Source organism: Pan paniscus, chromosome 19 (genome assembly GCF_029289425.2).
Source record: "Pan paniscus chromosome 19, NHGRI_mPanPan1-v2.0_pri, whole genome shotgun sequence".
In the NCBI taxonomy this organism is placed as follows: domain Eukaryota; kingdom Metazoa; phylum Chordata; class Mammalia; order Primates; family Hominidae; genus Pan; species Pan paniscus.
The window spans coordinates 27,631,873-27,656,732 of NC_073268.2; the positions used below are offsets into that span (position 1 = coordinate 27,631,873).

Here is a 24,860-nt window from a genome sequence, read left to right on the forward strand (position 1 = left end):
TTGGATTATAATCAGATGTGAATTGCCAAAAAAAAAAAAGTTTACCTGAAACAGGAGTAAAATAAGCTGAAATAGGTTGCCAAGATACCTATATTTTTGAAGTGGGAAATTGAAGTTTCTATTAAATTTTAATACCTACTCTAAGAAGTGCTTCACTCAACAGCAAGCTCTGTGCAAAATAATCTGTAGTGCTTGCTATGACGAGCTATAATGAGCACCTGCCACGACTGATCTTAATCTACTTCTGCACTGCAGAGACATGCTGCTGAGGGACCGCATCTGGAGCTCACCTTCCTCTGGGGGCAATCAGTTTTCCTTATCTTGGTGAAAAGTGGCACCTGCTCAAGATTCTCAAACATGCCACATTGGGTTGAGATTTAGATTCTAGCCTTGAAAATAATTCTAGGCTCTGTGGTTCTCTCAGTACAGCAGGTCAGCACACCTCCATGCTGCCTGTGACAAGAAGCCATCAGAGGGCGAATCCCACAGACAGGGTCTTCCTCTGTGACTCTGAATAGGATTCTGGCCTGGAGTCAGCTCAGACTGAATGTACCAGAGCCTACCTGTCTGTTTTCTTTAAAGTCTCAGGTCTTTTATCTCACCCCAGGCTTCTCAGTCCCAGTGAGAAGTATTCTCTGTGCCTGGTAAAATTCCCAGTGGGGAGCTTGGAAGTAGGAGATACACTGGAGCGAGAACCCTGATACTCGACTCCTGTATCGGCTTGTTAGATTCCTCACGGCACACTAAGACCAACTTTTTTGAGATTTGTCTCATCTATTCTGCTTCAATTTTCCTGTCTGTGAAAAAACATGACAGATTTTAAGTCTCAGAAAGCCAAACCTTTGTTAAGTTCTTTAAGATCCTCCCATGGGAAATAAGAGAAAAATACTTTACACTTATGATTAGAAGAATAGGGATTGCTTTGTGACCAAGATCAGTCAAGCTTGGCTTTGGTTAGCTCTGTCATTGTTTATTGCAACACTCACTCTGACTTCCTCCTTTCTTTCTATCTGACGAGTTCTGGGCTTCTTACTCCAAACGTATACACATACTCACAAGTATATAAAACACAAATGGAGCTCTAGCTTCTTTCAAAAGCAATGGCATTTCAAGAAATAAATATAAATGTATTCTTCTGGGATTGTTACTGTAAGTGCTGCCAAAACTCATCTTTGGTATGTATGTTTGGAATATGTGTGCTATTGGCTGTAAATTGTCTTTTATTATTCCATGGCACCTTGTCCAGGGACACACTATAAAACAAGATGTAGCATCTTCATGTGCTAGCCTGATAAAATTTATATGAAGTATAATAGAAAACAGAAGTTGTTCTGAGCTGTTTTCAAGTTCAATAAATAACTGTAATACTCGGATAAAGATGTTCTTTATTAGGTCACATGGGCCCTAATATATAAGTTATAAGTTACCGATTTAGGGTGGCTTTTGCAATTACAAGTTTCCAGTTGGATTGTTAATCATTGTGAACAGAAATATTTCTAAACCCTCCTGTGTACCTCCTGCTCGTTGTCTGGTTGTCTAGAGGGCTTTTGATTCTGATTCAGTGCAGGCAAGTGACAAGGGGGTGGGTGGTCTCCACTCAGGCCCTTGTCAGGCCTCTTGTGATGACAGGAATCCATTTTCACTAGCCAATTTAACAACCAAAGGCCATCTGTCATGGAAAAGTTTGTTATGGAGATGCTGTGAGAAATGAGAGACTATAACCTATCCCAGCCCCAACCCCAAGGAATGCAACAGTGAGAATGAAGACTGCATCACATTTTCCAGAGTAAAGACTCACCCTGTACTTTGTCTTGCTCTCTGATTTTTCCTAGAAAATCTTTATGAGGACCAAATTGGGAAGTCATAGTGGAGTATAAGGTGCAGAGGCTTTGAGCTCCTAAACAGTTTTTTAAATAAACATAGCTTTGAGATTAAATATATACTTCTAATATAGACTTCACCAGCATTACTACTAAAAATTATCCTTGTCCCATTTGTCTTTTCCAAGGAAGGAGAAAATTAAGGGCTTGTTGATCCACTTCCCTATTCTTGGCATGTGTTTTTCATCATCCTCATAACATGCCTACATACTCCCTATCCACACACCTAATAGTAAGACCTATTGTACCCTCAAATCTTATCTGGCACCACATTATTAATATTTCATAGAAAACTACAGCTCCATTTCAGCAAGGTCAGCCCTCATTAAAAGTTACTGAAAGTCTCAGATTTCTACTGCCTTTCAGACCATTTCCTACCATCTTCACCAAGGAGATGCTCTAGAGTGAACTGAGAAATTTCATTTAGCAGCCACAGGGGTAGGGATGTGTATATGTGCTAGGCTGTTGAGTCTAAATGCAGAGGCTCCCCTAGAACAGCCCTTGGTTTGAATTTATCTTGTGTTGGGACATTTCCAAATAGAAGTGATTCTGAGGGTGGTTTCCCACCATATTTAGAGAGTAAATATCAAATCCGTAGAGTCTCACATTTAACTCATAGAAGAATCAGATTTCCCCTGCTCTCTGTGTTTGTTTCTAGTTTTTTCCCCAATGTCTTGATTTGGGATTGGAAAACAAATGGCTAGCTATAATGTTGACATACATTGGGTTCTTATGTGACTCATGTTTTATCAGGCTAGGAGGAATACCTGTGGGAGTTGTTGCTGTAGAAACCCGAACAGTAGAACTAAGTATCCCAGCTGATCCAGCAAACCTGGATTCTGAAGCCAAGGTAGGCCACCTCAAGTACACTGGGGGCTGTGCTTGGAGGGTTTTTCTCTTCGCAGTGCCTGTGAATACATCAGGAACATTGCAAACCATCAGTTTTAGAGGGAAGGGCATCAGCAGCCTTGAATGATTTTAGAACATCATGTGCTCACTTTTAAGGTGAGTCTAAACGGACTAGAAGCTAAATTCTGCCTCAAAAATTAAATAAGTCTTTACAGTAGTCTTCTTGATGCTAGAAAACGTATACTTTTGTTGGGGAGATGGTCTTACAGAAAGGCAGTTGAGATAATACTGAAGGCTCTTTGGTCCCCTATTCTCTGAGTATGCACATGGAAGAGCTACAGCTAGAGTTAACGGTGAAGTCTGCCCTAATGCCAAGCGTGAACACCACAGCCCTTTTTTTTGAGACATGGTTCATGGCCCAGGCTGGAGTGCAGTGATGTGATTTTGACTCACTGCAGCCTTGACCTCCTGGGCTCAAGGGATCCTCCCGCCTCGGCCTCCCAAAGTGTTGGGATGAGCCATTGTGCCTGGTGCCATTATTTTTTTAAAGGATGGATTATATTTTCACATCCTGACACCATTCAGAAAGTGAGGGGTCAGGGAGGCCAGGGAGGAGGCTTTTCAGCAGTGTGACATCAATTGTCTATTTGTTAGCCACAGTACAGGAAAATGCTATACTAAGCACAAAGGTGAAAGGACTGGGAGACTATGTACAATTGACTTGCTTTAAAGAGTAGCACAATGGAGCCATTTTAAGTAGTTTTTGAGAAACCTAGAACAAGGGTTCTTAGGACTGCATTCTTCCCTTTTGACTACAGAGTTGTTATAATCAGGACTTAAAAAGAATAGTATTTGACAAGGTCAAAGATCGAGGATCCTTTCTTCTTTTTTACTCCAAACATCATGATCTTGATGAACAATAGTTTTTGTTGATCTGATTTTTAGTTTTCAGTTTTAAATAAGTAAAATCTTGTTCACCTTGGAGAGATTTCCCCCTGGAGCTGTGTTGTTAATTGTGTCTTCTTTGACTTTTCCTAATAGATAATCCAGCAGGCTGGCCAGGTTTGGTTCCCAGATTCTGCGTTTAAGACGTATCAGGCCATCAAGGACTTCAACCGGGAAGGGCTGCCTCTGATGGTCTTTGCCAACTGGAGAGGCTTCTCTGGTGGAATGAAAGGTGACTGGGCTGCCTGTGGGCTGGAGGGGCATCACTGATTACTGGGCACTCTGCAGCAGAGGGAGGGTATAGATTCAGCAGAATCTGTGGGTGTCCTAATAGCCTAGGCTTTTTGGGGATTCTGCCCTCTCTGAGACATCTTTTGAGTTGCAACTTGAATGGAAAAAAGTACATTTTATAATTCCATACAGCATTTCAGAATAATCTACTACTAGTGTTATTGAGGGGACCTATTGTTGTGGATCTCGCTCTCACAGATGGATGCTGGACCATTCTGATGGTGCTGGGGAAATATGATTGTGACTCTGTCCCTCTTTTCTGGGCATATACTTTGTTGGTGTTACTCCTAATGTTCTACAGTGACCAAGACAGATACTGAAATTAGCATTTACTGGAAGAAAATGAACAAATTCAGTACCAGAGGCTGTTCAGTACCAGTGGCAATTTGTGCTATGTTATATTATTATCTAACAACAGCCCTGGGCCTGTGGCTCCAGCATATTAGACCATTATTACAAAGGCTCTACTCCATGCTATGGGAATTGCTAAGTAATTAGGCAGCCAGTATCACCATTTACGGAGAAACCTTGATGTGTAGAGCGACTGTGGACACTACAGGGAGAGCCAAAGGAAACACTACCTCTTACAGTAGTGAAGCCCTCTGTCCCATGGCCAGATAATTCATGGCCATGCTAAGCCAGAGACTGCATACCTGGAGGGTATCAGAGTATGCTAAGTATAAATTCCATCTGTCTTGGGGAGAATTTGGGGTTCTAAAGCAATAGGATAGGGCCAGGCGGGGTGGCTCACGCCTGTAATCCCAGCACTTTGGGAGGCTGAGGCGGGTGGATCACTTGAGGTCCAGGAGTTTGAGACCATCCTGGTCAACACGGTGAAATCTTGTCTCTGCTAAAATACAAAACTTAGCTGGCATGGTGGTGGGCGCTTGTAGTCCCAGCTACCCGGGAGGCTGAGGCAGGAGAATCACTTGAAACTGGGAGGCAGAGATTGCAGTGAGCCAAGATTGTGCCACTGCACTTTAGCTTGGGCAAAAGGGTAAGACTCCGTCTCAAAAAAAGGAAAAAACAGTAGGATAGGTTAGGGGAAGGAGGGAGGAGTAGAAACTGTTGGAGTAAATAGTGATTAGGAAATGCTTAGGATGACCAGGCGCGGTGGCTCACGCCTGTAATCCCAGCACTTTGGGAGGCCGAGGTGGGTGGATCACCTGAGGTCAGGAGTTTGAGACCAGCCTGTCCAACATAGTGAAACCCTGTCTCTACAAAAATACAAAATTAGCCAGGTGGGGTGGTGCATGCCTATAATCCCTAGCTACTTGGGAGGCTGAGGCAGGAGAATCACTTGAACCCAGGAGGCAGAGGTTGCAGTGAGCCGAGATTGCACCACTGCACTCCAGCCTGGGCGACACAGCAAGACTCCATCTCAAAAAAAAAAAAAAGAAAGAAAAAGAAAAGAAAATACTTAAGACATACAAAATGTGAAACAATGAACTCTCAATAGGGCACTTAAAAATCGCTTAGGGCAGAAGCACCCCCAGCCTATGAGGGAGGAAATGCCTGGGGAAACTACCAGATGGTTAGTTATGTGGCAAGAGGGATTTGAAATTTTTGCCGACAATTTTTCCTTACTCGTCTAGGAAGAGCCCTGTATGGCCAGGCCTCCTTGGCAAAATGTTGAAATGTTGACTAGGTTGATTTTATATGTGTGTGTGTGTGTGTGTGTGTGTGTGTGTGTGTGTGTGTGTGTGTGTGTGTGTTTGGTTGAAAAGTTTACCTTTGCCTGTATTTGCTGGAGAATCTACCACATTTTATACTTTTCTTGGGGGAGACTTGGACTATATATCCAAATTAATGATTGTATATATTTTTTAGATTATCAAGGTGAATTATTTTTTGACCGAGATAATAAATTAGTGGAAATACCATGAGAAATTGAGAGTATACGGTTAAGTCAATCCTACACATTTTTATTGAGTTCTGTGTGTTAGGAACTATGCTAGCCACTTCAGAGAACAAAAATAAGTCAAAATAAGTCAGAAACAATACATTGCTTCACAGAGACAAGAAAAATGTCTTGAGCAAAATGATAAAGCCATAATGTATAAACAAAATACCAGGATATTCAAAAGAAGATGGTAGTAGTATATCAAAGGGTAGGGGGGCCTGAAAACCCCTCATTCATATATATGAGGTTCATTCAGCATTAGGTTTCACTTGATCCCAAATTCCTTGGCTCTGATATTTTTGTTGAGACCTGGGAGAGAATGCTATGCTATTACTCCTTACTTATCTCTTTGTGGGGGGCCCACTGAGAATGTACTCTTCCTGACATTACTTCAGAGTGTCACCCTGGATATTTTATCCTAACTGGAGTTCAGAGTTGAAAAGTTTCCAATGTGCCACTTCTAGGAAAAGCTTCAATTCTGCTACATACTTTGGCTCAGGCCCAGATTGGCTGCCTCGCTGTAACAATAAGAACAACAACAATTAAGATTCATTGAGCTCTTTTCACCAGAAACTTGTGCTAACAATTTTACATGTATTATCTTACATAATCATCACAACAAGCACCTCTAAGGGGTAGGTTATATTGTTATGAACATTTTACATAAATTAAGATTTATGTAAATTAGGTTAAGTAAATTTCCCAAGCTCATTCAGCTTAAAAATGGCAGAGTTGGGAAAGGAAGGTGGATCTGTCTGACTCCCTGTAACACAGTTGGCTGATGTGATGTAGCTCCCTGTAACACAGTTAGAGCCTAAAACCAGAACTAGATCTACTAGAATATCCCTATAACAGAATGTAAAGGTTCCTGAAAAAGTTATTATCCACCTACTTCCCCTCTACTTTGGGGATGTCCTTGGTTATTGTGAAAAGAAATTTCAAGAGCTCAGAAATGAGTTCATTTTTTATTGTGGTAAAATATACATAATATTTATCACTTTAATTATTTGTAAGTGTACAATTCAGTGGCACTAAATACATTCACAGTGTTGTGTAACTATCACTGGTATCTACACCCAAAACTTCATCATCCTCAACATAAACTCTATACCCCTTAAACAATAAGTACCCATTCCTTTCTCCCTGCTGCCCTTGGTCTGAAATGAGTTTTTGGCCTGATATATAGACCAGGGCAAGTTCTGTCTTAATTTTGGTGCTGATGCATCCTTTTACACCTCACATAAGACAAATAAGACTTAGGGAAGATAGAGATCCCTGTGAAGGTAGGAGGGGGAGGAACAGTGCCTTTCATATTTACATACAGGTCAGGGTGTTGTATTATCTCATGTAAAGGGACCTAAACTGAGGGCCTCTTGTCATTCTTCACATCCCTTGGGGAGATGTTTGCAGTTTTGGTTTCAATACTGGCTGGGGATTATGCAGGGAGGGAAAATAAACAATTATGCCATCCCTCAGTGCACACAAACACACAGCCAGGAGCCGACTGCACTGTGGGTAAAATGACTCCAAAATTGTGTGTAATGAGTAGGAAAAGATTAGAGACAGCTCTTGCTATGCTGAAATTGACATTAGTGAAGGGAAAAAAAAAAAACTCTACTAGTCGGCCTAGGAGGTCTAATTCGAGCAGTAAAAATATAAATAAATAAATAAAAGCATGTCAAGATGGTATTGGTGCTTTTTTTCCAATGAGCTCTATCTGGCCAGAAGGCTATTCAGCATAATGCAAAATTAAATTATAAAAACTGGCTGAATATTTAGATGGAAGAGCCATTTGGAAGCAGTTTATTTAGATGAACCGGCAATGACCCACAACAGGGAGACATCAAGCGTGAAATTTACTAGAAATTAGCACCAGGGTCCCAGCCTCAGCATGAATAGCTTGATAGGATGCAAATCCCAGTGATATTAAGCTGCCTCACTGCTGGTGCTACAGGGTCACTCTCAGTTGGCTTTTCATGTTATACTTATTATTTTTTCCTGGGACAGGTTATAAATAACAATAAAAAAACATTTATTGAAAACTTTAACTGGAATGAAAGTCTATTTTAAAGTCTCTGATTACTAGGATGTTGAAATACAGTGTCAGCCGATCATAATGAACTAAGGAGAGACATTATGTATATGTGGCTTGTGTATGGCTAATGTTTACCTTCAGTTTCTAACAGATAATCTTGCCCAAGCCAATAAGATCTGTTTCATTTTCAAGAGTGTGGGACACTGTGGAAACACTCTGCCACCCTGTTCCCTTGTTTGATACACATGGCTGCCACGGTTTATCCATGTTTATAACAATAAAAGCCCTAGGCAGGGTTGGTGCCTAGGTGCTGAGAGCACACTGCAAAGGTTGTGTGTGGTCACCATTCATGCAGATATGCTTTGCCCAGCATGCTAGAAAACTCCAAGCTCCCGCCTCTCCAGTGAGGAACCTATCAGTATTTTCCATTCCCAGTTGCGTTTCTCAGGGCCTGAGAATTGACAGCATGTGCATAGCTTTAAAATTCTGTAGACTGATTTCTAACCTAAACCCTTGGGGATCGCCCCTCCCCTGCTGCTATTGGCTGTGCTTTTGCTCTGTCTCTTAAATACGAAGGGATTTCAGACAATTGTGTGTCAGATTGTTGCCAAGTGTTTCAACCTGCCTTTCAAAATAAGTGGTTTGGGGCAGCTGCAGTTCAGTCTGAGCATGTCGATTACAGAGTTTATTTGTGTGTTTGTTTATATTTTAATAGCCTGCTTTTTGGGTGTTTTGATGGTTGGGCTGTGGGTCTATAGGTGTTCCAAGTTAGATGGAGGCAATATATTAGTCCCAAACATGTCAGCTTTAACAAACCCTGATGCTCCTTTCCTACTGACAGTCTTGGGGCCGAAAAATACTTGTTTGGCAGTCAGATCCAAGCCTCACACAGGCTGGTAGTGTTATCAGTATAGTTTTGAACATTTCTGAACACAGAGGAAATCCAGCAACAGTTGGGAATATTCAATCATGTATTCAAGTCTCTTTTTCTGGTTTTATTTTACTCATCACATTAGATGTTGGAAAGCAGAGTACCTCAGTCTCATGCTGTCTCTCCTAGCAGTAAGAATGAAGTAGTAGAGGCTGGGCACAGAGGCTTACACCTGTAATCCCAACATTTTGGAAGGCCGAGGTGGGCGGATGGCTTGAGTTCAGCGAGACCAGTCTGGGCAACGTGGTGAAACCCCGTCTCTACAAAAAATACAAAAATTAGCTGCGCATGGTGGCACGCACCTGTAGTCTCAGTTACTTGGGGTGTTGATGGAGGAGGATCGTCTGAACCCAGGAGGCAGAGGTTGCAGTGAGCTGAGGTCGTGCCACTGCACTCCAGCCTGGGAGACAGAGCGAGACCCTGGTGCCCCGCTCCCCACCTCAAAAAAAAAAAAAAAAATGAATGAAGTAGTAGAATGTGGACATTAGGGCCAACAAGATCTAGATTTGAGTCTTATCTCCACCACTCACTCTTATTTAAGCCTCAGTTTACTCACCTGCAACTTGGATATATAAATAAGATAATGTTCTGATGATTAAATGATTTATATGTGTGTATATATAATCATGTTCCCTGGTACACAATAAGCTAGCCATCATGATGACAAAAAGGAGCCCACGTCCATTTCATAAAAGTAAAAATCACACACACACACTCATCTTCATTTGAAACTGTTTGCATATACCATGAAATCTAGTATTTTTTTAATAGATGAATGAAAATATATTTTAAATAAAATCTCCCCTTCTTTTTGGGATGTCAATCTGTTAATTATAATACAGAGATAGATTTTGTTGTAGCTAAGTCTTTAACAAGAAGAAGTGAGTAAAAGAGCTGGAAACTTTGTCTTCACTTACCTCTAACTTTTTTTTTCTTTTTCAGGTAGAATGACTTTTTGTGCTGTCTTTTATTGCTTTATTTTCTCCTTTTATCTATACCTTCCATTTCCTCTCTTTGCATGATATCATTGAGGGACACTCTTTTCTGTTACTTGTTCTGAGAGTGTACTCTTGGCAGCACTGAAAAATGTACTGCTAATTACACAATTATTTTATTATGTAGCACTGGTTGAAATATCCACTAAAGAATTAATTTAGTTAAAATAATTTGAACTGAGCAATTATTTTCATAACTACAGAATTAGCGTAAAGCACTTGAAGTCCTTTATTCCCTGCTCTTCATACAGCAGTTGTGTAATTAGCAGTAAATTTTTTTGGTCTTAGCTTTTCTCCCAAAGGAATAAATGTCTTCACTCTGATCATATACATGGAGTACATAATCATACACATTCCACATAGAGTAGGGGGTGTTTTCTGGGGTAACTTGGAATTTCTGAAGTCTTCACAGACACACCAGGTTGGCGCAGTGGAGCATGTGCCTTGCAGTGAACTGTGCTCACTGATGGTTTGTATATTAAGCCATTTTTACTTTGGAGAAGGTGGCAGTTTAATTTGCCAGTAACTACAATGAAAGCAATTTCTATTTGGTTTGCTCTTAACTTCCTGAAAAATGCTTCTTTGCCTTGGATTCCCAGAATTTATTTATTCCAAATTGAGATCCTCTCTTTGATAAGAAAGTTTGATCTCAGTTGAACCTGTTATTTGGTATTTAGAAAGGATCCATTGTGGCTCCACTGAAGTCTCATTAAACATCTGGACTCATAAACCTAAAGCTTTAGCAATGGACTTCAGTGAGCTGGGAAATGGGAAGTCCATAAAAAGTTGGGAAATAAATAACTGATCCAGTTTTCCAGGGACTCACTTTATGTGTACATCATGGGTCCTTTTCTTCAGGGTGCTCCTGGCTTTGGAGGGATTACAAAATGTACTCTTTTATTTATTTATTTTTTTAAAGGCAGGGCCTTGCTGTCTTACCCACACTGGAGTACAGCAGCATGATCACAGCTCACTGCAGGTCTCGGCCTCCTAGGCTCAGATCCTCCCACCTCACCCTCCTGGGTTGCTGGGACTATGGGAATGTGCCACCATGTTTTGCTAATTTTTTTGGTTTTTGTAGAGATAGGGTCTCTCTCTGTTGGTCTTGAACTCCTGGGCTCAAGCGGTCCTCCCACCTCAGCCTCCCAAGGAGCTGTGATTATAGGTGTGAGCTACCATTCCCAGTCTACAAAGTGTAGTCTTTAGCAGAATGAAGAGGTGGTTCCTCTCTTGTTTTTTGTTTATTTTGTTTTATGTTGTTTTTGAGACAGGGTCTTGTTCTGTCACCCAGGCTAGAGTGCAGTGGCAAGATCATGGCTCACTGCAGCCTCGACCTCTTGGGCTCAAGTGATCCTCCCACCTCAGCCAAGTGACTGGGACTGCAGGCATGCACCACCATGCCCAGCTAATTTTTTATTATTTGTAGAGACAGGTTCTCACTATGCTGCCCTGGTTGGGTCTCTTCTTCTCATGTGGCTGTGTGGTATTTCCTAAGTATTTTTTAAATTTTTCTCTCATTGATACCCTATAAAAATGCAACTGTTAAATAATTTGTTTTTCTTTCTCATTATATTCTTTCCAGAGTATATAACTACTTTATTCAGCATTCATTCATTCAGCAGATATTTGTTGAGCACTAACTATGTTCAGGCACTGGGCAGGGATATCGGGATACCAAGATGAAAAATAGTTTTTGAAGATAAAATTTTTAAAGGATCAATTTCCATTAGCTGCACATTTGAAGAGCTCATCTTATGCTAAGCATCATGAGAATAACTGAAAAGAGGTAGAATAGCTCCTTCCTTTAGTAAACTTAATGTAGTGGGAGAGCACATATTGACATGAAAAATACTCAACGTTTGTAGAGCAAATGTGAATTAATGTGGTGAAACCTGAGTACAGAAATTCAGAGAGGATATAAAATGGAAAGGCAATCTGGAAGACTTACACACTGTATCTTGTGAAAGACAGTGCATCTCTCTGTTGCTGTCTTGTGCTTTTGAAGATCCTCTGGAGTCTTGAATGGGATACAGGTCGATACTCCCTTTAGTCTATAGGGTGGCCAAACAGGAGGCATAGTATGAGGAGGCTGTTCGTGGCCAGAGGTCCTGAACAGTGTTTAAAAGTACTGCTTTGAGGAAGAGAAATTTAATGATTTCTAATTTGTCTCATTCTCCGTAGATATGTACGACCAAGTGCTGAAGTTTGGTGCTTACATTGTGGATGGCTTGAGGGAGTGCTGCCAGCCTGTGCTGGTTTACATTCCTCCCCAGGCTGAGCTGCGGGGTGGCTCCTGGGTGGTGATTGACTCCTCCATCAACCCCCGGCACATGGAGATGTATGCTGACCGAGAAAGCAGGTAGCGTGCCTTCCACATTTCCATTCACTGCCTTTAGGGACCCTGTAGCTGTTGGTTTCCTCCTGGAGAATGTTACAGCCATGGCACTACAGCACCCACATCCTGTGATTCCAAACCAAAGCTTTTTCCTTGCATTACAGTCCAGGTCCTCACTCTAGCATTTTAGGAAGCTGAAGACCATGGTGTTTGTAGCACCAAAAAAGCTGTAAGGGAGAACCTCAGGCTTGTTGGGAGGTGGTACCTGAAACTACCTAAATAAAACAGATCTAATCTGGCATCCTTTCATAGTCTGTTCTCACCTCTTTCCTAAGTAAACTTCAAAACGTATTTCTTTGACATTTTCCAAGGAAATTCTTACCTCCAGTCGTTTTAGTGGACCGCCCGCTTCTCTGTTGTCCCCCCAAATTCAGCCTTCTATGTCAAAGGCTGCTTAGGAGAGTCCAGTAGTTTCACTGTCAAACCTCTAGGCTGAGAGGCTTATTACTTACATTCTGTACCTAGGGGTTTATTATTTTTTAAGTCCTAAACTCATCTGATATCAGATCAGAGACAATTCCTCTATAGACTTTGGAATCAGACTGTCTGGTTTCAAATCCAGTTCTGCCTCTGGTTATATTTGGACAAGTCTCATAACTTACTAAACCGTAGTTTCCTCACCTGTAAAATGGGAATAATCACAGAACCTTACTACATAGTAGATGGAGACTGGGCATAGGATTGTTGTAAGGATTTATATGTAAGTTATTAGAACAGTGCCATGTACATAGTAAACATTAGCTATAATTTTTTTAAACTAGAAAGCTGTGGGGTTTTTTTTAAACATGTTTGGGGTAAAGTTTCTGGGGACTGAACATCGTTAGTATGCACTAAAAGTAACCCTGAGACCTTTGACTCTGCTCATTTCCATAGCACTGGGCAGAATGTTTTACCTCCTACTTGGCCTGGCTTAGTGTGTCTGATCAGTGTCCTACAAGCAGACTGACAGCTGTGGTATAGGTGAGGTAGATAGATAGATAGATAGATAGATAGATAGATAGATAGATAGATAGATAGATAGTATTGATGAAGTATTGCCCTTCATTATTGTACATCCTACGTGATGGAGGTGGTTCCCCTGTCACTGTGCCTACAGCATTTTTTTTCCCTGGAAAATAATGTGATTCCTGTTACTCTTATCAGCTGTAGGTGGTGGAATCTGTATTCTTCTCCCTTTGAAATGGAAGTCGACTGGTGTGGTAATGAGAATTATTTTAATTGCTTTTTGCCAGGCCTTTCTCATACCTCACTTAGACACTTCTCTGGTGCCTACTATTCTCCCCGGGGAGATGTCTGTTAACCATAGGTGGGCAAAATGATAATGAAGCTATTTCCTGGTCCACAAATTGTAACTGGCCTCATTCTGTTGTCTCCTTCCTTTAAAGTGCCTCTATTTCTGTTTTGTTTTTTCTTTCTTTCTGATCCAGGGGATCTGTTCTGGAGCCAGAAGGGACAGTAGAAATCAAATTTCGCAGAAAGGATCTGGTGAAAACCATGCGTCGGGTGGACCCAGTCTACATCCACTTGGCTGAGCGATTGGGTATGTCTGCTTGTCCTCCTGGCAAATCAATGAGCCATTCAGCTGATTTGTAATGAGTGCATTCATAGGCCAGGGGAGGAGGCACTGAAGCATTTGATCAAATTCATGATAATCTTTATTTACTGTCCTCTATATGGTAAGAACCCTGGTAGAATGAAATAGTGTGTATAATAGGGAAAGTGAGCCCTAAAAAAGCAAAAGTCACCTGATTTTTTTTCCTGATATTTCCTTAGAGTACAAAAAGCCTGTCTTTCTAAGATGTCCTTGTAGAGAATGATTAGCTAGAGTTGCTGCTGGGGGCAGGCCTCACCAGAGAATATGCTAGATTTAAATATGTCCTGTTTCTGCTTGTTTCTTTGGACAGCTCACTTCATTTCTGAGAGATGGGATAGAAAAGCAGGAGTCTTTACCCAGGCGGTGTTCCGGGGTCATCCTGAGCTAGAGAAATAGAAGTAAAGATTGCGCACTGTGTGCTTCCAAACAGTAGCTGCCGCCAGAATAGCCCTGAGAGCAGGCGTGCTTAATGCTTCCAGCCATTGCTCTGTTGCTCATTTGTTTTCAGAGCTTTTGGAAGCCACTTGGCAATTTGAACATAGGACTAAACCATGGGAGTCCTGTGTTGAGTCCAGAGTCTAAATGAGTTTCAGATTCTTTTAAAACACTGATTTTCTGCCCAGGTCTCCCATTGAGCCCCTTGCTATGTTAGTAAAGATAATTGCTCGAGGTTCTTTTGTCAGTTGGTTTGTCTTGTTTTTGTTTTTTTCTAAAGGAACAGAGATTGCCTTTAAAAGGTAGTGAAACTCAGTGAATGGAGAAGAGAGATGCTAGCTCATTTATGTTCCAAGTGGTAATTTAATTAATAAAGTACCATTTGTGGACTGTATATCCCCACCATCCAGAGACAGAAAAATCCCGTTTGCCTACACTGTGGAGACTGTACATCCAGGCATTTGGAGCCCTGAGCCAGGTTGCCTGCCAAACACGGTGACTTGGGTTACAAGAAACCCTGTTTGTGTCCCATTGTTTGCCACTGGGTAACAGCCACCAATAACTCTAACTCACCACAGTCTGATCCTTTTATGGGGAATGCACACATACAAGAAATGAGAGTTGTTTCTAAAATCTATTGCCACCCAGAATTGAGGTGGTTTTTTTCTCTTTTCCAAACAGAATAATTACTTCTGACCAACCCTGTACACTTTAATTAAAGTAACTGCAGCTCAAGAGCAAGTTACTTACAACTGTTCATAGAGAGAGCTCTAAAAGCTTCAGCCACTGATAAGCATCTCACTTAGATGGCTCATAATTGCTCCCAGCATCCCCCAATTGTTGCCGCTGTGTTTACCACTAATTCCATACAAAGGCAGCAATGCCAGCAATTGCAGGGCACAGCAAATTGCATCATTTTCCTTTCCTTTTTTCCTTTTTTTCTTCCTTTTTCTTTTCCCTTTTTTTTTTTCTTTTTGCTGGTTTTCTTTCTGGCCAATTTAAAATTTGTCAAAGTCGGTCTTCTTCTGGATCACTGCCCTTTGATATTTCGCGCACTCCATTTGCCACAAACAAGCCGCAGGGCCGCAGTTCATGCTGACTCTAGCAGAAGCAGAGAGAGCTCCATTTATCTTACACTGCCTGCTGAATTCCTACTCATTAACTGGGGGTTCACTGCCTCTTTTTAACCCCCCAATGGCTGTTATCATCCCTTTAGAGTAACTGGGTGGTAGGGAGAGGGATCCTTTCTCCTTTTGCAGAAGGACTGGATGGTGAGGGGTGTGGGGATAAAGCTTCTTTCTCTTCAAGGAAAGTGATGTCGCTCCCACCTTCAACCAGCACCTTTTAACTTTTGAAGCACATGAAGGGGAGAGGGAGGAGACTCCCAAGTGATAGCCGTTTAATCATTTGTTACAAATCATCTCATTATCAATTTCCTATCCGCATTGGAGAAAACCATATTTATTTAACCTTGACCAAAATGGCACTTGAAAAAGGACCCTTAGTCTGCTAAATGTGAAGCAGGCTCTGGCCTAGGGCAGCTTGGGAACATGAGCAGTGGACTTGGAATAAGAATAACGAACTACGAGTCTTGTAAATTATTTAACTTCTCCGAACATCAGTTTTTTTCCAGCCATAAAGTGGAGATCACACCTCTGCCTAGCTAATATGAGGAGCAGATGAGCATGCATTTACTTCATTGCATCATTATCTTTCTGTCTTAATCACTAGAAAAAGCAGATGGCCATGTTTGGTATCCAGTATTCTCTGTGGCTCAGTCCCACATGTGAAAATATGAAAGAAACAGAAGTATAGTCAGGGATATCCTATACGGGCAGCTGTCTCTGCGACAAAGCAGGTCAGCCTGGATATAACAGGACATGCTATGAACCCAGTTCCTTTGGGGTTCACAATGATTCTGGCTCTTTTAGTTTGCCTAGAACCAAACTACCAAAATTCTTTTTCACAAAGTGGGTGAAAATGGTCTCATTTTTCAGACTGGGAAATTGAGGCCAAAAAAGTGAATCATCTAAGATACAAAATAAATAAATGTACATCAGAGTCCAGAATGGAATTCTCATTCTCTGTGTTCTCCTTTTCTCAGGATTTCTTCAGATTTTTCCTCAATTGAATACTGAGCCTGAACTAAATTAAACAAGGATTCTTTCCTTTTGTAATCTAAAGCCAATTCCACAGAGAAAATCTGATTTAGGAGAAAGCCTGTAGGAGTGGATGTTATCTTGTCTTGCCATTCTCTCCCCAAATCTGCCTCTTTACTGGGGAGCGTGCTCACAGATCACTTAGACAAACCAGCGCACAACTGATTGACTGTGTTCAAAAACATAATTACTCTGGGCACGGTGGCTCACGCCTATAATCCCAGCACTTTAGGAGGAGGAGGCAGGCAGATCACCTGAGGTTGGGAGTTCAAGACCAGTCTGACCAACATGGAGAAACCCCGTCTCTACTAAAAATACAAAATTAGTCGGGCATGGTGGTACATGCCTGTAGTCCCAGCTACTCAGGAGGCTGAGGCAGGAGAATCGCTTGAACCTGGGAGGTGGAGGTTGCAGTGAGCCGAGATCGCGCCATTGCACTCCAGCCTGGGCAAGAAGAGCAAAACCCTGTCTTAAAAAAAAAAAAAAAAATCATAATTGCTATGTATTTTATAAGAATGAGTAATATTTGACTTCTGAGCAGCTAACTTCATCTCTTCTAGAATTTTTATTTTTTTAAATGGCCTTTTGTCATCTTACGTGGTTAGTTTGGGTGGAAAGATGGTGAATTACTAGTTTGCACGTCTGTGATTGTAACAGAAAATATGTAAATAGTGCCTACACTGATTCCTAATAGAAGTAAAGGGAAGAATTACCTCAGAAAGAAAAGTGAGCAAAGCCCAGGCCCCAGAGTCTTGCATTGCTGAATCAGTTCTGACCCTGATTCACAGAACCAGGGCTTGGTAGAGTCATTGCAAGGAGGAGAATTACTTCCTACCATTTGGTTGCCTTAAGGAAATTAAATTTCTTCTCTGGAAATGGAGCCGCAGCCCTCCAAGTCCTTTTTGTCTCTCTCTGACATCCTTCTACTGCCTCACAAGGCCAGGAGCAGGGAGAGTGGCTGTGGAGCGGGACGGCCTTGCTAGCCTGGCCTCTTGAGTGCTGTGGCCTGAGGTCCTCTCCTGGATCCTTCCCCTCCTCTTGTGTTCAGAGAGAAATGACAAATCAATTTAGATGGAGAGAGAACTGTCCAGCCCAAGTGTGAAGCAATTGTAAGTTCCCCACTGTCCCTCTCTCTCAAAACGAAGAGCACCTGGGCAAAGGAGCCGCTTAGGGGAACTTGTTCTTAGTTGTGGCCCTGTTCCCAGGCAGCTGGGCAGCCTGCCATGCAGCACCGCACTGCGCCCACACAGAACATGCCCTGACTGCCTGCCACAGGGAGCAGCAGCATGGACTGAGTGAGCACTGCTGCTGGCCCTTGCCTGGTCCTTCTAGGCCTGCCCACACCCACCATGCCTTCAGGGTCAAGGTTGCCCCAGGTGCATATGGAGCATTGTGGTGGCAGGTGAGGATACGCTTCTCTGTAAAAATCTTCAGGAATGCCTTCCTCCCAAGCCTTCTCTAGCAGCCAGAATGACAGGAAAAGGACTGTTCCCTGGGCTAAGGGGACTTAAGGGTTAAGCTGCTTTTCTGGCAGAGGTGATCAAAGTATCTGAGCTGTGTTTTTCCAACTCTTATGTCCATCTTCGAGAGGCTGAAAGCTGAAAAGAGCCAGAGTTGCTTGTTTGAGGCAGAAAGTATGTCTTTGCCTGGAAAGTTAAGACTAGGAAAGAAAGAAGTTCCGATAACGCATGCCTTAGTGAGTGCTCTTTCACCTCTCACCTGTTGAACTTGGAGTGTCCTCACTGACGCTATGGCCACTGTGTCCTTTGCGGTAAGGAGGCTGATGAGAAATAACATGAGGCTTTCTATCACAAAGGTAGATATGGGATCTTGCCTCCTCTCTTTTGTTAGCAGTAGCTGAAAACCTACCCCTCACACTGATTCAGAAGCTATTTGGCTCGGTGAAGTTTAGTGCAATAGTGACAACATTTTCTGAGAAGAGAAAGGGGTCATTTTAGTTTGATCCTTTAATCTGATTGTATTTATAAAAGCACCTGGGCTTGCCTCCCCCAAGGAAGCAGTGTTTCACAATTCTGTTTGGCCAGAGGGACCTGGCAGGCATTTAGTTAGAGGGAACCCAAGAGAAAGCTGTCATCAGAACGTGTCTTGGTCCCAAATGACCAGATCCCCGTATCCTGACCTGCCAGACATAGGGAGAGCAAATTAGGGAAGGAAAATAGTGAAGACTGCAGAGGCATATTTCTACCAGAAGAATTCAGAGAATTCTGTGCTGTTTCCTGACCTTTTTTATATGGATATGTCTGCGTGGAAACACAGGGACGGGACTGATGGGGGAGCAGTATTTTTTTTTTATTCCTGTTTGGAAATCTCTGGGTTTTCTATTAATATAATGATTTTTAAAAATATGAACAGTAGAGCACTAACACTGTTGCAGGGAACTTTAGGGTTAAACATCCCCTGAGAGGATTGCTGTTAAAATCAATATGCAAATGTGGGTGTATTTAGATAGGTATGGCCCCCTTTGAAGAAAAGCAGATATATGAAAATGGGGTTTTAAAAAAAGCTAGATACATTGGGAGAAATTATTCCCATTACAAAAGGATTATTTGCCTTACCAAAGGATTCACTGCAGGGTTCCTCATAAAATAGCTCCCTTAAGGCATTTAAAACAGGATCTGATTTACGCAGTTTTTCAAGAATGCTTTTGTGTAAAGAAAGGCACACCTGTTATGGATATAGAAATAGTTTTGCAGGATTTTTTTTTTTACCTATCTTACTATGTTTATAGAAAAATTTCTTTCAACATAGAAAATGTGATTACATAGATCTTTTAAACAACTGCTTGTGTTTGTACTTCTGAATCTTAATAAGATTCCAGTCTTTTTTATGCTGATTTTTCAGTCTCAAGGTTGAGGGATGGGAGTATGTTTGAATATCTGAGATATTCAGGAGCTTTCTGGGGAGGGTGGTCTTGTTCTTATCTCTAGCATCATAAGTATTGAACCAATCAAAGCAAATTGCTTTCTTTCTTTTTTTTTTTTTTTTCTTTTTTGAGACAGAGTTTCGCTCTTGTTGCCCAGGCTGGGTGCAATGGCACGATCACGGCTCACTGCAACCTCTGCCTCCTGGGTTCAAGCAGTTCTCCTACCTCAGCCTCCTGAGTAGCTAGGATTATAGGCATGCACCACCATGCCCGGCTAATTTTGTATTTTTAGCAGAGATGGGGTTTCTTTATGTTGGCCAGGATGGTCTTGAACTCCCGACCTCAGGTGATCCGCCCGCCTCGGCCTCCTAAAGTGTTGGGATTACAGGCATGAGTCACCGTGCCTGGCGCAAATTGCTTTCTTAAGTAAAGGAAGAAGGGCCCATCAAAGTTAAAATTGGATTTAAATTTACATAGGCTTCTTAGTATAACTGTTTTGTTTTTGTTTTTGTTTTTGAGATGGAGCCTCGCACTGTCGCCTGGGCTGGAGTGCAGTGGCGCGATTTTGGCTCACTGCAACCTCTGCCTCCCGAGTTCAAGCGATTTTCCTGCCTCAGCCTCCCAAGTAGCTGAGATTACAGGCGCCTGCCACCAAGTATAACTTTTTTAAAAGTTGAGAATGTTTTTAAAAACACTTTAATATCACATTCTTTTATAAAACATTTTCCCTGTTTGCCAGACTGGGATTGTTGTTACATAAATGAGGAATTCAACTCAGAAAAGGAAAAAGATTTCTACAAGGTCGCCTAGAGCCTTTGGCTGAGCAGAGAATTTTTAGTTTACCAGTCTGATTTTTATTCCAAGCTTTGAAGATGTCACCTCCCCCAAATCCTACTTTTAGGATGTAGTTTGTTCATACACAGACTAGGGCTGACCTTCTCCTGGCCTATTTAAGTGGTATGGCTGGGCAAAAAATTGCCTCCTGCTGCAGAAATCAGCCGTTTCCTCTGGGAGTTTCTCTTTAGCTTTTTTTTTTTTTTGGTCAGAGACAGATTCTCACTCTGTCTGCCAGCCTGGAGTGCAGTGTCATGATCACAGCTCACCACACCTGGACCTGTCAGGCTCAAGCAATTCTCCCACCTCAGTCCCAAGTAGCTAGGACTACAAGGCATGCGCCACCACATTCCGCTAATTTTAAAATATTTGTAGAGACAGAATTTCCCTGTGTTGCCTGGGCTGGTCTCAAACTCCTGGCCTCTGCAATCCTTCCCACCTTGGCCTCTCAAAGTGCTGATATTACAGGCATGACCCACCGTGTCCAGCCTCTCTTCACCTTTGATACCATGGAGGAGAAATGTGGCTTTTCTTTGTATCCTGGCTCCAGGGAACACCTGATAGGCCGCTGTGCTGCGGATACTTTCAAGTCAATTTGAACTGCTTTGTTTAAGGAGCATGGGCTCTTAAACCAGATTACCTAGTCCAAAATCACAACTCCACTGTTGCCTAGCTTTGTGGCCTTGGGTGAGTTACTTTTTTGTGCCTCAGTTTCCTTATCTTTTAGGATTGTTGTAAGGATTAAATGAGATAAAAAGTACTTTAACAGTACCAGCACACAGTAACATCTCAATAGTGTTAGCTCTTCTTATTTGATCAGTGATATTTCGTCTCTGTTTAACTCTTTAAAATTTTTAATTAAAAGTGTGCATTTTTAGGATTTCATGGGGACTTATTTTTTAAGAGACAAGGTCACCCTCTTTCACCTAAGCTAAACTTGTCCAACCGTGGCCTGCAGGCCACATGTGGCCCAACACAAATTTGTAAACTTTCTTAAAACATTACGAGATTTTTTTTACAATTTCTTTTCCAGCTCATTGGCTATCGTTAGTGTATTTTATGTGTGGCCCAAGATAATTCTTCTTCTTCCAATGTGGCCCAAGGAAGCCAAAAGATTGGACACTCCTGACCTAGGCTGGAGTGCAGCAGCACAATCATAGTTCATCGCAGCTTGAACTCCTGGGCTCCAGCGATCCTCCTGCCTCAGCCACCAGAGTATCTCTGGGACTACAGGCACGCTTCACCATGCCTGGCTAATTTTGGGGGGCATGCGGGAGGAAAGACAGGGTCTCGCTTTGTTGTCCAGGCTGGTATTGAACCCCTGGGCTCAAGCCATCCTCCCACCTTGGCTTCCCAAAGTTCTGAGATTACAGGTGTGAGCTACCACACTTGGCATTTTGTGTGTGTGTGTGTGTGTGTGTGTGTTTGTGTGTTTGTAGAGACAGGGTCTTGCTTTGTTGTCCAGGCTGATCTTGAAATCCTGGCTTCAGGCAGTCCTCCCAACTTGCATAGGGACTTTTTATTTTGGATAGGAAAGGATGGGAGCACCTACCTTTTTACTCCCGCTCAGCCATTTCCTAATGTAGAATTCTAGAAAAGAATGACTTTTCTCTCTGTAGCATATTCTTAAACACACTCACACACGTGTACACACCAACTTGCTTTCCTAAAAACCCCGAGGCCCTGCAATCTGGCTAGAAAAGAAAGAAAACCATTTCAAGATATTTAATTGTACAGGGAGCTTACAGCATTGATCGAGAGCTTAGCTTTTTACAATAGTCCAGTGAATAAGAAATGCTCCTGACAAACGATCAATGATAGGATAATCACTCTTTATCCCCCTCCTCATTCTTACCTTCTTTCTTTCAGGAGAACAGGGTTCAGAAGTCAAAAATCTTTATAGACGCCACTTTTAAATTAAGCAGAAAATAGACATTGACATATTTGTTAATCTCCCCTAAATCATTACCGGGGCTGGCTGTTTTGCTGTACAAGGAGAGAGGGGCCCTCGGTGTGCAACACATGATATAACTGGCTTAATAGCAGCCTTTTATTTTTAGAAAATAAAATTTTAAAAATCTTTTTTCCCCTAAAACAAAGCACACAAATCCTTGACCTTCACATGGGCATTTAAAAACACATATATTCTCCACTTCAGTCTTTTCCTTGTTTTGATGCTTTTTTGAGGTGGGTCTTGAACCATAATCAGAGGCATTACTGAAGGAATCAAACAAGGTAGGCTTTGGAGGAATGCCCTGCGATCTTCCTAGTCTCAGGAGGGCCAGAGCATTACAGGCATTTATTTTGTTATTCTTTCAAAGCTCTAGAATAGCTTGATTGAGAGGGCAAGACCTTTGTTAGCCCAGAAGCCAGCATCCTCCGTCCTTCCAACTTGGCGAAGCCAAAGCCTGGTTTCTGAAACACTGTCCTCAGCCCGTAGCTGCTCCCTCTTCTGCAGCCAGTGCTGAGCCTTGCTTTTAACTCCTTGCGAACAACAAACCAACTCTCCAGCTGGTTTCCCTGTAGTGGCCACTGCAGGATATCTGCTTGCCAGCCTTCAATACCATTTAATGTGGAAGAACACAGGCTTTGGAGAGAGCCAGACCCAAGTGTAAATCCTGACTTTGCCACTTAAGAGCTGGATGCAGCCAGGTGCGGTGGCTCACACCTGTAATCCCAGCACTTTTGGAGGCCGAGGCAGGCAGATCACCTGAGGTCAGTTTGAGACCAGTCTGGCCAACATGGTGAAACCAAATCTCTATGAAAAATTCAAAAATTAGTCAGGCTTGGTGACGGGCACCTGTAATCCCAGCTACTTGGGAGTCTGAGGCAGAAGAATTGCTTGAACTCAGGGGGCAGAGGTTGCAGTGAGCCGAGATCGCGCCACTGCACTCCAGCCTGGGCGACAGAGCAAGACTCCGTCTCAAAAAAAAAAAAGAGCTGGATGCCATTGGGGAAGTCCCTTTACATTTCAGAGCTGTGGTTTTCTTACCTGTAAAATAGACACCCTGGCGTAAAGTTGAGTTGTCCTAAGGATTGGAGATCATGTACCTGAAGCAACTGGGAAAGCACTCAGTAACGTTGAAGTATTCAGCTTGGCAGCAGTGTTAACAGCTGACCAGATGTAGGTGTGTAGATCTGTATTGTGCTTGGTGATTATGAGATATGTGATCCTGAAAGATTTGAGTGCAGTGCCTGGTAAATGCTCAATATATGGTGTGTTAGATATGGTCCATGTATATGTGCGTTAAGCCATGTCAGTGGTCTTGCCATCCCTTTGCTCCCTGCAGGGCTGTGACTTTACCTATTATTGTATTAGTTCTTGAACTCACAGTAACAAGAGACACAACTCTTAAATCTTAGGACTGCCTAGGAAATTGCATCTGAATGGGAACTATTGGAGACATTGTCCTGGTCTTAGTTATGGAATTGGGACTAAGATAGAACCTTTATCAGCCAGGAGCCCACCATCATCACTTAGCCTCTCAGAAATTAAAGGGACACTACTACTGAAGCACATGTCTTCTGCCCAAGTAAGCGAGAAGAGACAGCTAACAGTGTTCAAAAGCTTTGGGACCCAAACTGCTGCATTTGAGTCTTGGCTCTGTCACTTGCTAGCTTTGTGACCTTGGTAAGTCCATAAATTCTCACTGCCTCAGTCTCCTCACCTATAAAACGGGAATAATAAGAATACCAGACTCCTAAGGTTGTTGTGATAATAAATTAACAGATATAAAGCACTTAGAATGGTGCCCAGTACCCTATAAATATTAGCTTTGATTATTGATTGTATGCATTGGATAGCCAGGAATAAGTTTTCTTTTCCAGCTTGCCTAATTTTTAAAACTTTTCAATTTCACAAAAAAGTTACAAGAATAATACAGTGCTTTTTTCTCAAATTCACCTATTGTTAATATCCCATTGCTTTATTATTTCTGCATATTCACATGTGTACATGTATTTATTCTCTCTTGCTCCACACACATATGCATTGTCTTTGAGCCATTTGAAAGTAATCTGTGGACCTCTTGCCTTTTTTTTTGTTTTTTTTTTCTGAGACAGAGTCTCACTCAGTCACCCAGGCTGGAGTGCAGTGGCGCCATTTTAACTCACTGCAAACTCCTGTTCCCGGGTTCAAGCAATTCTCACGCCTCAGCCTCCTGAGTAGCTGGGATGGCAAGCATGTGCCACCATGCCTGGCTAATTTTTGTATTTTTAGTAGAGACAAGGTCTTGCCATGTTGGCCAGGCTGGTCTCAAACTCCTGGCCTCAAGTAACCCACCTACCTCAGCCTCCCAAAGTGCTGGGATTACAGGTGTGAGCCACCCAGCCTGGCCCTAATGCTTCTTTATTCATAAATATTAGTGTGTATTTCTAAGAACACAGACTTTCTCCTACATAACCACAATACATTTATCAAAATCAAGAACTGTAAACATTGATACTACTGTCTAATCCATGATTCATATTAAAATTTTACCAATTGTCTCAATGTCCTTTTTAGTTTTTTTTTTTTTTTGAGGGGGCGGTCTGAGATCTGATCTAATGAGCATACATTGAAATTCATTGTCAAGTATTTTTGGTCTCTTTTAATCTGGACTGATTCTTTGACCTTTGTTTTTCATGTTTTTCACATTTTTGAAGAGTGAGCCACTTTTTTTGTAGCATGTTTCCTCAGTTTGGGTTTGTGGTTAGATTCCGATTCTGCTTTTTGGGCAGGAATGTTGCAG

At 42.1% G+C, this 24,860-nt stretch overlaps 1 protein-coding gene across 9 annotated transcripts in view; it reads left to right on the forward strand.

The window, feature by feature from the left end:
- Positions 1-24,860, forward strand: part of ACACA (acetyl-CoA carboxylase alpha) — a 331,241-nt gene that overhangs the window by 284,864 nt on the left and 21,517 nt on the right. For all 9 annotated transcript variants that reach the window (XM_003817948.5, XM_008971230.4, XM_063599111.1 and 6 more), the window contains 4 exons: positions 2,634-2,730; positions 3,771-3,906; positions 12,011-12,188; positions 13,652-13,764. In XM_003817948.5, coding sequence (XP_003817996.1) covers positions 2,634-2,730; positions 3,771-3,906; positions 12,011-12,188; positions 13,652-13,764 — 524 coding nt within the window. The remainder of the gene's footprint in view (positions 1-2,633; positions 2,731-3,770; positions 3,907-12,010; positions 12,189-13,651; positions 13,765-24,860) is intronic.